We start from the raw sequence: 15,139 nt of genomic DNA, 5'->3' as shown, positions 1-15,139 counted from the left end.
ATTTTCAACAGGATACAGTCAGTCAATGGGATTCTAAAAGATTAAACCTCCACATTCACAGGAGAATACTGCTATATTAAGACCAAGAATAAAGAGAGAGGGAAGAGTATGTAAAGGAGAAGCTGATTCATTCAGGTTTGAATTCTTACCTGCGGTCTTATCATTATCCAACATATGAAAGATGCTATCGACACATTAAAAGGCGTTTCCAAAAATGTCTGTATCATGTGAGGAGATGTTGATAGCATCTGACTGAAATGTTAACCTAGAGATCTGACTTCACAGTAGAGCTGCAACAGCACAAACAAAACAGATTCTCTCTCTCCAAACAGGCTTTTATTAGTGGTGGTTGTTCATACACAGGTTATGGATTTTTCATAACCCCTAACCCTCAGTATTAAACACATATTTTGGCGTACATGAGTGACAGCTAAAATTATGTGGGTGGTGTAGGAGAGGTGTAAGCACATTGTAAGTGATAATATGCATTGTAAAGTTAAAATATAAAAAAAATAATGAAATAGATAATAAAATCAACATTCTAACAAAATCCCATAGACTTAAATTGAAGCGAGAGACCCAAGACAAAATGCTTAGACTAGTCTTACAAGTTTTAATAGCCATCTAGTCTTACACAGTGTCCTAACCAGACGCGACGCCGCGACACGCAATGATTCTATTAAGGGTTTCTATTTTTCTGTGACGTCGCGGCTGGAACAACAACACAAAGTATGGCAATGCTAATCACAGGTACTGTTTATGTGCTTTCTTTAATGTTAAAAGCGTCTAATGTGAGTTTGAATATCATTTTGTGTCTTTTATAGACGTACTGAAAGCAACAGTTCACCTCAGATTTTCAAAATCAAACTGTTAACTCATTGTGAACAGACAAGTGTATTCTATGACCATTTTTTTTTCAGTAACTGAGTATATATTTTTAATATTGTTAAAATGGTGTAATATTAATGAATTTGATGATGTACTTATCAATTTCATTGCAAGTGCGGGAGCTTGCCGAGAAAGCCTGCCCACGCGCTCTTCTGATTGGCTGTGATTTTTGATTGACTTTACACATCTCATAGTTGCGTCGCGTCTGGTCTGGAGAAAAAATTGTTTGTCGCTGGAATCAAATTTTTTTCTTAAAGACGTGTCATAACTTTTTAAAGTCAGTTACATAAAAACATATTGGTCTATTTTGAATCTGAAAAATTAGACTGATTGCCCCTTGTTTAACTGCTAGTTGGTCAGACTATATATGTGTATACATTAAGGCTAAGTTTGATCAAATGGTCAAGCTTGGTTCTTTTGACTTGGAACAGGAAGTAACCACTTTAGCAACCAATTAGCAACCATTTAGCTACATCCCCTTATCAATTGTGGTAGACTTTTGTACCACTCACTAAGCTGAATTCAGATTTATGTATATTTCGTATAACTGGAGAAAACAATCCTCAGATGTGCTTCATCTACCTTGATGTGCATCAACAAGCGATGCTGCCTTGTTTTTAATAACTAGGAATGGAATGGAAGGAATGATAGATAAATAAATACAGCAATGTAAATATATAACACTGAGATCCGCTGTGACCTTCTCCCAGAACAAATCAAACATGAGCGCAGCAGACCTGCCAGCTCAGAAATCAAACAATTTCAGCCGCAGCTTTTAAAAATAAATATGTATTTACTATGGCTCAGAGAACATGCTTTACGCCGAGAGCTTTCATCTGATTTATTGACAAAAATATCAAACGCTGAGCGATAGAAGCGTGCCGACCAGACGACCCCTGAGCAATGAGCTGCAAAACCAATAGAAAAAAACCAAGAGCTATCTGCTTACAGAACAAAACTTTTGACCACACAGAGCCACATTTATATTTGCGTCAAGACATGATGGCTTTGTAATCAGTCTCTGATCCTTCCTCTCCTGACCGCCCTGTGGAATACGATGACTAATCGATGCTTCTCCTCACAAGTTGGGGCACGTCCAGAGAATCACAGAAAGTCTACGGTGTAAGGCTGTAACACATTGACTTGATACAAACTCAGGAGTGTGAGATCCAACATTAGATTGATATGTTCATGTTTACACCTCTTCAAACTAAAACACAGTGTAATTGCTGTGAAAATATTTCAGACTCAACAATCACACATATTTTACCCACAAAGGCAAAGCATCAATCTGTTCCTTTATTCATGGTGTCAGTATGTTCAGAAGGGAACAATACCTACACTACCGTTCAAATGTTTTGGGTCGGTAAGATGTTTTAGAAAGAAGTCTCTTATGCTCATCAAGGCTGCATTTATTTGGTCAAAAATGCAGTAAAGACAGTAATATTGTGAAAAGTTATTACAATTAAAATAACTTATTTTTATATACTTTAATATGTAATGTATTCCTGTGAAGGTAAAGCTGAATTTTCAGCGGCCATTACTCCAGTTTTCAAGAAATATCATTCATTCAGTCACATTTGAGCAGTTTAATGTGTCCTTGCTGAATAAAACTACCAATTTCTTTCAAAAATCTTACTGTCCCAAATATTTGAATTGCAGTATGCAGGGTATACACATTTTCACTATGTATGGAATACACAGATGACCCCACTAGATGTCAAATTTGCAATATATAACAGAGCACGCTGTGTGGAAAAGTGTATCCCATAATGCACCTTGAAATTCATTTTCTAAAATAACAAATGTAAAGTCAGCCACGACTTTAATCTCATTCTTAACTTATTATTTGATTGGACTGCCAACCAATTGCTGAATTAAACATGTAATATTCAATTATTAAGTATTGCTCGAACAATGTACTTTAAAACATTTAGTCTGCATAATATTTTCAGTTTTACATAATATATATTGTAAACAGTATGCAATATACAGTGTGCAATATGCAGTACACTAGTATTCCATTCCAAACACAACTAACCAGAAGCACACTGTGTGTAATAGCGTATCCCACAATGCAATGCACTCCACTTGACCTTCCATTTCCTTCCGTTTTTTGAGCAGTCAAAATTTTACTCAAAACTGGATTTCAAAAATGATAACTGAATGCCACTCGCTGATAAAAACAGACTGTTTACTGAAATGTTGATTGCCGCATTTTGCATACTATTTCATATAGACTACTATTTGTAAAACATTAGTATGCAATGTGCACAATGTGCCATAGTGTATCCCACAATGCATTTAAGTGGATTGTCAAAAGTTAAGACATTAAAAAATAACTAAAATAACTACTTGCAAAATGATAACTAGATGCCACTTCCTGAATTAGACGTGTACTATTTGTGCATATTGCTTCATATAGGCTTCTATTTCCAAAATAATAGTATGCGCAGAATGCACAATGTGCAATAGTGTATCCCACAATGCAGTGCACTCAACTGCCCATTTGCTTCCTGACACATTGAGTCCAAACCTGAAAATACTGCAAAATAACTATTTCCAAAATGATAACTGGATGCCACTTTCTGAATTAAACACAAACTCTTTACTGAAATGTTTATTTTTTGCATATTGCTGCATATACGCTACAAAGCTTTAATACATACTGTGCAGTATGCAGTTAGGAGTATGTTAGCACTCCATTTCAGACACTCCGAGGCTTTACCTTTACCCTCTGATAGACAGTATCTGATACACAGTCTTGCACCTCTTGTCTCACTTCCTCTTGCTCTCCCCCTTTCCATCACTCCCCCTCTCCCTCATCCAATAATCACATCGTTCCACAGAGACCCTGGGCAGCATCAGTGAGTCATGGCATGTGTGTTCTCTCTCAGGTCCAGATGGACCACAGTGCACAGAGTGAGCTCCCATTGGTTATCGCTCCATCCCCATCCATTACTGGAGATCATACACTCGTCCCTCCTGCCACCTGTTCTGACATGGCCATGCTAGAATGATTCTGTCCTGTTGAAACCCCACAGGAAAGACGCAGAACCAGGGGTGTATTAATTAGTGTTCCACTAGGCACTCACTCTTGTGTGAAAAGTGCCATCAGGACGGATGTTGTTGGTTTTGAATGTGCAACATCTGTGCCTCAGCAACGTGTGTTCAGTATGGACAACAAAAGGCAATTATTTTTGAATAAAAATATGGGAAAAATATCACACAGTAATGGGCTAATGCTTTGCAAATAATGACTGCTGAAGGAGAAAAAGGAAAGAGGAAGTTGAAAAATGTATTCTCATAAAATGTAATAAAATGTTACACTGTTATTTCTATGGGAAGTAATGTTAATTTTGCGTTTTTTTTTCTTTCTTTCCATTTTTTATCTGCAACATACATATAATGAGCACAACTGGATTCCACTAAAGCACCCAAATTTATTTTTGTATTATTTTGTCATTTTAAATCCCATAAAATCAAAATTGGGGTTTTTGCCCTTGTCCATAAGCTTTGAGGCGTTTTACCAACATGGGAAAATGAGAGATTTCAAATTTATTGGGTATTATAGCATAAATGTAATAATAATTTGAAAACTATTACTGGGCAGATGCATGCAAGAAAGCGTCCTGTGTGAATGGCCTCAAAGACGTTTCCCCACAACCCTGAACTGCTGCGGTGCAAACAAACCCTAAAGCTCTGGGGACAACAGGAGTGCAAGTGGCTCATTTCGCACCTTTCATTAGTGACCAGTCTGCTGACCCGTACCTCTTGCTGTCTTTCAGAAAGTCGTTGCCTTTCCTCCAAGAGTACGAAGCTCTGGGGGACGCGTGCGGCCGGCATTCGATGATAGCTTCTCCGCCTCTCTGGATCAGTGTGCTCTTCTTCAGTGGGTTTTTTGAGAAGTCTGGAGGTGAGGCTGAAAGACATGTGATATGCAATTTTAGGGTACATATTTCACTATTATAAATACTGAATACCAGGGTTCCCACAGATTTGGCCAATTAATTTTCATGACTTTTCATCAGTGATGCACTGAAATTATTTAATTTTTTTTTTTTACCAAAACATGAAACACCTTTTCATTTAGTCGAAAACTGAAACCAAAAAAAAAAAGTTTATTTAATAATCAATTAATTAATCACATTTATTTAATAATCAACACTCAAATAAAAACTGAGTCGTATGTAAACATTTAAATTGCACATATAGTAAGGCAGTTTTTATATTATGCTGAGTCATTACATGAGACAAGTTGTACTGTATCTTTCAACATAACCTCTGATGTTCATTCATGTTTATTTCATGCTATAACTGCTATAACTAATATGATTTTTAAAGGTGCACTATGTAACTTTGGACTTGTAGCAGTTAATAAGCAATTTTGTGAAAAAATCAACCTGATCTCACAGCAATTCGTACATATTTGACGAGGTGGCGAATTCATACGTATTTGACGAGGTGGCTAATTCGTACATGTACGACCTCAAATTTTGCCAAATCGTACGTATTTTACAAGTTGCCCAATTCGTATGAATTCTTACCAATTACCTACCCCTAACCCCGCCCCTAAACCTACCTGTCACCCAAATTGTACGAATTCGTACAAGTGAGGTTGTATGAATTTGTACGAATTAGCCCCCTTGTAAAAAACGTATAAATTGGTTGTAAGATAGCGTTGGAAGAACGTTGTTTTGGTTGTGCTTCGGCTCTGCGTAACTGTGTGGATGAATATGGTTAACCTACTGCTCATAAAACATTCACTACTAGGCTTAAGAGATATAACCAGTTTAGATGGAAAGGATCTCAAGTTGACTAGCTGAAGACGCTACTGTAGCTATACCCATTAATAGACAAGGTACTTCCTTTAAAATAAATTCCAGCACAGCCCTAAATAACCATAATGAAATAACCCTTCACAATAATGCTTTACAATGAACTCTGTTAGAGAGCTACATATGGCAATTTATCTGTTCAATAAAATACCTTACTCACCTGTTAAGTGAAAAAAATTGGCATTTCCATGTCACTTTTACAACTTTTCAAATCCCTCAGATCTCAGTAAAGCCAAGCCAGTGTTGATTCTTGTTTATTACGAGTTCTGTCGCATTCTCTTTTTGCCAGCAGACTCTCCTCTGTTTGGCGTTTTTGTAAAACGGGTGATTCCCCAGAGGTTTGAGATTTAGCGTGCTCAATGTCAACTTTTCTCACGCGTAGTGACAACTCACCTTTGCCACTCCCACACCATTCACACAGCAAAGTAAGTGGAGCAACTTTTCTGTATTTACGGATATAATGAGACACGCATCGACGAGTGACGTATGTATGCAATTTCCTGCGTGGTCTAAGATATAGACACTAATAATAGGCTTACCATAGTGAATCTGGGTCAGACGAAAACACATTTAAGAAGGATTGATGATTTATTGATTTTACTTATTTAAATTTTGTTAATTTTGAATGAAAAAATTTACATACACTGTAAAAAAAAAAAAAATCCTAATTTTACGGAAAATAACTGATTTTTTTTACAGTCATTTTCTTTTATTTTAAATTATACTCAAAACTCTGTAAAATTACAAACAACATATGTAAATTAACAACTTATTTATTTTACTTATATATTTTTAAAAAACTTGTTATTTTAAGTATTATGACATTAATGAAAAATTACAATAATTCACTTTTTTTTTTTACAGAAAATTTACTATATTTTTTATACAGTATTTTTTCTGTTTTCTTAAATTACAAACAAATGTATGTAAAATTACAAAAAAAAATCAGTAATTAAACAGTAACAAAACAGTTAATTATAAAACGGTCAAATGAATGGCAGCCAAAAAACCCAGTAGAATTAAAGTCAAATATCCTAATTTAAATAAACCGAAAAACACTGTTATTTTACATGTATTTCCTGAATTATTACAATCAAATACCTTCACTTTAAAAAAATCGTTAAAAAAATGGTCAATGACTGGCAGCAGCGGCTGCCAAACAAAGACCATAAAATTAAAGTAAAATATCCCAATTTAAATAAAGTGCAAAAAACTTTAACAGAAATTTTCTTTAAATGTTAACAAACACTGTTATTTTACAGGTATTTCCTGATTTGATTCAAATGACTGGCAACAACAGAACAAGTGTTTAATGTTCTGTTGGGATTTAAAGGGTTTCTGTATCTTCTGTTTTGTGTGTCACCATTGTGCTGAAGAGTAGAGCCTGTGCTTCAGTCCAGGATGAGCCAGAAAACACTGATGTTATGCTGCATGTTGCTTTATTTCAGCGGCAGTAACAAATAGTTACATTAATTCATTCATGTGTGTTTTTTCTGGTTAAATACAAGAGATTCAAATTTTACAGTCACTGTTTTGTTAATAATTCAGGATCTATCTGTAAAACAACAGTGTTTTTTCTGTAAGAGTGTTTTGCACTTTATTTAAAGTAGAATATTTTACATTTATTTTTCAGACTTTCATTGGCAGCTGTTGCTAAAAGTCATTTGACTGTTTATTAAATTTCTGTTCAAGTTTTTTGCAATTTATTTAAATTAGAATATTTTACGTTAATTTGAAGTTTTTTGTTTGGCAGCCGTAGCTGACAGTCATTGACCATTTTTTTTACGATTTATTTTTTTACACTGTAGTGTACCTTTAAAAATCAGTCCGATTGTTGGTTTTCTAAAAGTACTTGCAGATCTCGCCCCCCCCACTGACTACCATAGTAGGAAAAAAAATACTATAATAGTCAATGGGGTTAAGATCTGCTTGTTTACAAAACATTCTTCAAAATATCTTCCTTTGTGTTCAGCAGAACAAAGAAATTTATACAGGTTTGGAACAACTTGAGGGTGAGTAAATGATGACAGAATTTTCACTTTTGGGTGAACTATCCCTTTAAATATTTTGGAGCAGAACATAACTAGAAAACATATATATATATATTCACTACATACCAAATTCCATTAAAGTTTTCCAGGTCTGAAAAATCAGAATTTAATTTGATAACATTGAAAGCTGCTTACCCACAACTTTGAGTTCAGCGCTAGCATATATGACTCCGTTATCATTCTCTGCCAAACACTGATACATCCCAGAATCCATCAGGTTTATGTTGGAGATGGTTAACCTGCCACCATCAACACGAATTCTGTCCTGAGCATAAACACAACTGTCAGGACACATTGAAAACACGACTAATAAATTAAATATAAAATATTTCAAATATATACACATTTCAAAATATACAGCATATTTCATGTCTTAGCATTTCACTGAAAAGTTAAAACGTGTTGAGGGATGTCATTCTGACGGTCAGTATTATCACCTGAGAGACCAAAGGCTGTCCATTCTTGAGCCATCTGTAAACAGGTTGAGGTTTTCCATTAGCCTTGCACTCCCAGTGAAGATCAGACTCAATAGCCATGTTTGCGTCATACAGAGTCTGCGACCACTGCAGGTGTTCCACATCTGCGTGAACAGCAATGAACTAAAATAAAACAAATGCAGAGGTCTGCATCCTGCCTTAACACAACGTCTGTCTCTCGGAACTTTCTCCCTTGCAATGCACTGCAACAATGATGAAAGCATTGTGTTTTATAAACCACCAAAAAATGAGGTTACACTGTGCACATTAATTCTAGATGATTCTTCCTGTCTTGTAGAAGAGCGCTGTTGCAGTGCATATATTGTGGGTATTCTGGGCAGACTAAACAACACCTACTATAGCCATTCTAATTAGTCTTGCCTTGACAATTGACAATAAAATCTATTCTTTCATTATTTATTATTTACCACAGGTTGCTGTGTGATCCGTTATCTGACTCATTAAAAATTTAAATTTCTCTTATTGATTCTCCTGCGGTAATGGCGTGATGGCAGACAAAATGCTGCATGGATAGGAGAGATAAAAAAGGTCTTTTAACATTGTGAAAAATACTCTGCACACAATGTTTTGGACACAGCTGTCTAAATATTTCTAAAAAAAAATGGCTATTTATCATCCAGTCTGTATTTTGAAATAACTATCTGACCATTTAGTCAGTATTTGACCTTACTTTGAAAAACAAGACGTCCTTTTGCAATACTGCGTCCTTTGGAGTTTTCGGCCACACATTCATAAAGTCCAGAATCCTCTGGACGGAAATATGGGATCTCTAGGACACCATTTGAGTGATTTATCTTCATTTTTCCCGGGAAGGGGCTTCCGTCCGCTCTCTTCCAGGAAATAGAAGGCACTGGACTGAGGAAAGTCAAGAAAAGAGACCATATTAACATCACACACTGCACAGAGATGATCTATGAAGGCTTTACATGATTCACCAAAGCAGAACATGTTACTAGTTAGTCAACATTTTTGAATAACACGTGACTCAACATCCATTCCTGCACAATTATAATGCATCATTCACAAAGTATGACATATTCCCCAATTCCTAGCATGTTTACATCTCTAATATGTGACTTCTTTTCTCAGAATCGTTAGATATAAACACAATAGACCCTTTTCACAATTCCAGATTTCTCAGAAGTGGAAGTCATTGTAGTTGGGTAAACTTTTATAGCGGTGAATGAGACTTCATTAAATATTTTTTGTGTTTCCATTTGCAAAAATAGCAAACGAAAAACTCAACACTAGTGTTTTCATAACTTTCAAAAAGAGAAAAAAAAATAGAGAGCGTTTGATAACGGCAGTCAGAAGAGAGAAAGATGTCATTTTTACCATCACTTCCATAGCTGCTGTATTAGAAACACCCTCACAGCAGTGTTAACTAGTGTTTTGTAATTTGCAATGGTAATATAATATTAAGTATAGTGTTATAAATTAACGTAACTAAAAAAAAAATGAAAATATAAAAAACTCTGCAGGATTTACAATATTGATGACTGTTAAAATGCTTCATCACAGTCTGTGAAAAGGGTCTATTGCGAGAAACAAAGTCAGAAGTGCGAGTTATAAACTAACAATTGCGCGTTATAAACTCACATTTGTGAGACGTGCAATTCTGACTTCTTTTCTCAGAATTGCGAGATGTAAACTCACAGTGGCGAGTTATAAAGTCCAATTCTGAGGGAAAAAAAATATTTTTTTCTCAAAATTGCGAGTTTATATTTCACAATTCTGATTTTATGCTCACAGTTCTGACTTTATAACTTGCAATTGTGACTTTATATCATACAATTCTGACTTTATAACTTGCAAGTGCAACTTTATATCACGCAATTCAGTGGCGGAAACAAGTTTCCATACATTTGTAACTTTTAAAACAACAGACTGACCCCAAACCTTTGAAAATGTATAAATAAATAAAATGTTAAAATACATGGCCTGGCAGCAAATCTGTTCTGTACCTGATCGACCTCCAGTATCCCAGCATCTCTTAACACATTACTTGTGGACAATCCAAAGCCAGAACCCTGCCCCAACCCTGGATCACAGTCTGCAGCTGTTTTTAAAATAATGGCTGCCCCCCTCCATCTGCTTCCTAGTACTTCACGAAGATTAAAGGATCCTGTAGATTTCTGAGACATTTCTCTTAAATAAACTGCAAAGATGTACTATGTGCCAAGTGTGGCAATCCCCAGTTAAGCAAGGCAACCCTCTGGGGGCAAGCAGTCCATCTGTTAGTAAAGTAGAGACCTACTTTCCTAAAGCGAAACACTCCAGTCGAACCGATGATCCTTTGGCAACGTGGAGCATTTTTTCAAACTGGACTTCAATCTTTGGCTCATATTCCCCCATCACAGCTGTAAAATAAGGATAAACAAGCATAAGACTTTTAGGGTGAAAGCAATGCACTTCAATTCAAATAAAACTATTTATAGTATATCACTTGATGTGCAAACAAGGCATATAAACAAGTTCACAACACATGCAGCTTGCCAAGAAACCCTGCTGAAAAGAGAATGGCTGGCCACCAGAATATGTAGTGCTTTGGATGCTGGTGTTCTCACTAGGCTTTTAACTAGGTTAACAACAATATTCATTTTTCAAATTGTTTTTTTTTTTTTTTTGTCATAGATTTGTCTTTTGATGAAAATGTCACGCAAACTTATTAGAAAACTTATGAAAACTTATATTCCATATTTTGCCATGTTATATGCATCTGACTCACAATTATACTTTTATATAATTTTAGTAGAAAAAAAAAACATTTTGGGGAAAAAAGTAAAAAAAATAATTCCCCCATTTTGGCGAAAACATTAATAACAAAAATACATATTTTGATGATATTGTGAAAAATGAAAACTAAAGCTTCAAATTTTTGAAAACGTAACATTTTATGAAAAAACATGTTAATTTAAATATTTAATCAAAATGTAACATGAAAATAGTGCTTGTATTAGATAAATTGTGAACTCTTAAATACTATAAATAATAAATTTAAAAACTTTCGTCAACTGACACTTTTGCTAGTTTTTTTTTTTTTTTTTTTAATTTTGATGAGATTAACATTGCTTAGCCAACAGTCTTTTGCAAAAAAACAGCTTTAGCAAAATCTTATTCAACCAACTTTAGCAAAAATATCACGACGGTGGACCAGCTGATTGACTAGCACCGACTAGAAAATCATGTAAATTTATGCTGGCCTAAAATGGTCTTTTCAGCAGGGAATGTAGATCAAACACAAGGAAAAGTAAGAAATAAGAATTAGTAAAGTAGTAAGAGTTCAGAAGTGGTCTTGTGCCCAAAATATTCATAGATGAAAATATTCAATATTCACATTAACTCAAAATATTCAAAACCTCTCCTCCCTACTTCATATACCTTGTCTGGGTGAATATTAAACAGACACTAATGACTGGTGATGTTGAGCCTCCCGGGGTATGTGTGTGAGAAAGAGGGTGTACGTGTTTTTTAATGCAAAAATTTTTCTCCTTCCCTGTCTGTCTCTCTCTCTCTCTCTCTCTCCCTCTCACACACACACACACACACACACACACACACACACACACACACATACACACAGTTGGATGAGCATAGCTCAGAGACTATGAACACACAAATGCTATGTCTCTGAGTGGCAGCAAAGCAAACACCGTCATGCTCAAATCTACTGATTCATCACTGTTAGCAGTTCCTCCAGGCTACTCACCATCTCGACGTAACACCACTGGAGTTGGGGAACTGTAGACCGTCGTGTTGGTCATCACGTTCCTCACCACACATGTGTAGTTGCCTACGTCTGACGTCTCTACCTTAGCGATATACAAGTTTCCAGTCCTCTGGGACACAAAGCGTCGGTTGTCCCCAACAGCAATGCTGGGGCGGCCATTAAATATCCAGGAATATCTGATTTCTGAGGAGAAAATTGTCAGATGTCATTACTAACTTTTTTTTTTTTAAGAAATTTACTTTCAAAAATGTATGTATATAAAATACGTATATAAAAATCTCCTGCATGCCATACTTAGTGTACAGCTTGATGTCTTATGGAATACAAAACTTGAAGACTATTTTAAATGTAATTTTTTTTATAAATTCAACCATTTGCGGATGAAGCTTGTTAGAGCTCAGCTGTGGGAAAAGTTTTTATATAACAAAGTTAAATCAAAAACTAATTACGTTCCATAAAAAAAAGTCACATACTGGATCTACAAATACCTCTATAAAATCTGAAGTCTTTACTTTTCATGATTGCAAATAAACACAACATTAAATGTAAGATGATATCCTGTGATGCAGAGATATTAGGTAAGATAAATATTTGTGTGTGCGTGTGTGTGTGTAGGAAAAGCATTCTGAACACATTTTAAGACAAAATAAATAAAAATACTATTCACTTTACACTATTATTGTCAGACAGGCAGAATACATGACATATTTCTCAAAAAATAAGTTTGATACTGTTAAAACAATTAAAACAGACAAAAAACACATTTCAATTTTGCGACCACAAAATGTCCAAACATTTTGGACGGTTTGTGACAACTTTATAAAACTGTAAAATTAAAAACTACACTAAATGCAATAGTCATGTGAATATCCTTTAATAATATAGGATTTTAAAGGCATTCTTAATTTGCACAAACCTAATTTACCGTTATTCATAATTTACAGTTATTCATCTAAAATAACAAATATGTTTTATAATCAACACAAAGCAAATGAATGTCTTCAATTTAATCTGCTCACTCACTAAATTTGCTTTTCATATTCATTTAGATTTTTTTGTGATGTAAGTTCCTTTTGTCTTGATAGCCTTTTCATTTTTTTCTTTATCTCCATTCATTCATGTCACCTCTCACTCTTTCTTAATGAGACAGGAATACAGGAAGAGAGGGGAAAAAATGAATATAGGAAGAGCACACAGCAAGGCCTGTGGTATGAAATAAAGTACTGTATAAAAGCATCAAATTAAGCAGCATTTATTAGAGGGCAGACAGGGGGTTAGAGTGGCTGAAAAGTGGATTGATAAGGGCTATTTAACGTTCAAACAGCATATCTAAAAATCTACAGTACCAAGGAAAAAGAACCATTTGGCTTCCAGATAGAAAAAGCTGAATTAAAACCATCATAAATGGAGTAGTGACAAGGTGAGCGACCTTTCGTCATTACTGTACACTGTGCTTAAGGCTTTTGGTCTCTTAGGAACCAAATTCACAGCCACTAATCTGAAGTCATGTGACAGTAGACCAATGAACAAAGCTATTTAGCAGTAAAAATAGCTGATTTTTACTTTAAGTAGTAGTTATTGGACATTAATGTAGAGCCGTCACTAAAGTTCACATGGTTCAGTTTAATGTTCCAAGTAATCCACACTGGAAGACAGCCAGCAGTAATTGAACTAACATAGTCATACTGAAGTAAATAAGCAAACAAAATTGCCTCTAACACCATATCTACACCAGATGCAACTTTTATCGCATCACGCCGCAACAGCTAAAAGCTGTCTACACTGAACGTGACAAGACGACCGTTGGAAAGCATCCATTGTAGACATTATCACGGATTATAATGGGTTCTATTGTCTTTTGACATGTCGCGCCACTCGCGTCCGGTGTAGACACAGTGTAAGTTTAACACTTTTATTAATTTATAATTCTAATTAAATATAATGTACAAAAGATTGTAATGTTTTCTACATCAAATAAATGCTGTTCTTTTAAACTTGCTATTCATCAAAGAACCCTGAAAAAAATGTCTCATGGTTTTCACAAAAACATTAAGCAGCACAACTGTATTTAACATAATAATGAGCATATTTGTACGATTTCTAAAAGGTTTTAGGACACTTGAGACTGCTGAAAATCCATCAGAGAAATAAATTATATTTTAATATGTATTAGAATAAAAAAAACAGTTTTAATATTTCACAACATTACTGTGTTTACTGTATTTTAATCAAATAAATGCAGCCTTGGTGAGCATAAGATAATATTTTTGAGCTTAAGAGACTTATTTTTTTTTTGGCATATATCAAAAACCTTTGATATATGCCAAATTTTCATAAATACATGACGGACATATTTCTATTTTCTATAAAAAAATAAAAAACTGATTCCCAAGAGTAAAAAAGGTAGATTTCCAATGGCGCACTTTCTGGGTGGTCCTTCACGCCTGCCTTTGGGATGAATGGGAATGGTAAAAATCACTTCCAGCCCCGCAAAAAATCAGTTCCAGGACAGAGCTGCAGTCTCTAACCATTGTATAAAGTCCCATGAACCATTATCCATACAACAGAGCCTCGGATTACAGAATGTGGCAAACAGTCAAGGGTGGTGTGGCGGGAGAACAGGGGAAGGAAAATAGAAGATGGAAGGTGGTGGTGGAGAGTGGGGAAGGTATGGGGCACTTAAGGCCATTGATTCGAGTGGAAATGTGGCGGAATGTCAGAATGCCAGTGCGGTGGCGTGAAATTGCACCTCTGCCGCATGCGTGTGTGGCTCTTTGAGAGGCTGCTAATCAGCTGTATACAGACACAGAAGAGGTGCACAGCTGGACTGGGGGATAAAGAGACGTGTCGCTTTAAACCAACCACCACATGCCTTTATTACCTTTCAACAGAAGGCCAAGGCTTAAGAAAATAACCTTTCCAAATGACCACAAGGGCACAAGTGCCATTAAGAAGGAGGAAGGGGAGCTAAATGCCACGAGGCTGGTGTGTGAATGCAAGAACGGGAGCTCCAGAGTGAGCCTTTGTGCTCTGGTCATTTGAAAGCTTGATTTGCTCACAATATGAGATGATTAAGACACAATCTGAACCAACATGTACCATACATACTAAGTGAGCAGAGCAGAATGAGGTTTT

General features: G+C 35.5%; 1 protein-coding gene across 1 annotated transcript in view; it reads right to left on the bottom strand.

Annotated features, from left to right (window-relative positions):
• LOC127514704 (contactin-4) overlaps positions 1-15,139 on the bottom strand; it is a 105,177-nt gene that overhangs the window by 21,748 nt on the left and 68,290 nt on the right. Inside the window, exons 6-11 of the mRNA XM_051897802.1 lie at positions 11,984-12,187; positions 10,532-10,634; positions 8,945-9,129; positions 8,215-8,357; positions 7,913-8,042; positions 4,660-4,810 (exon numbers count right to left, since the gene is read on the bottom strand). Of these exons, the coding sequence (XP_051753762.1) occupies positions 4,660-4,810; positions 7,913-8,042; positions 8,215-8,357; positions 8,945-9,129; positions 10,532-10,634; positions 11,984-12,187 (916 nt within the window). The remainder of the gene's footprint in view (positions 1-4,659; positions 4,811-7,912; positions 8,043-8,214; positions 8,358-8,944; positions 9,130-10,531; positions 10,635-11,983; positions 12,188-15,139) is intronic.

Source organism: Ctenopharyngodon idella, chromosome 6 (genome assembly GCF_019924925.1).
Source record: "Ctenopharyngodon idella isolate HZGC_01 chromosome 6, HZGC01, whole genome shotgun sequence".
NCBI lineage: Eukaryota > Metazoa > Chordata > Actinopteri > Cypriniformes > Xenocyprididae > Ctenopharyngodon > Ctenopharyngodon idella.
This window is presented reverse-complemented; position numbering and strand designations above follow the sequence as displayed.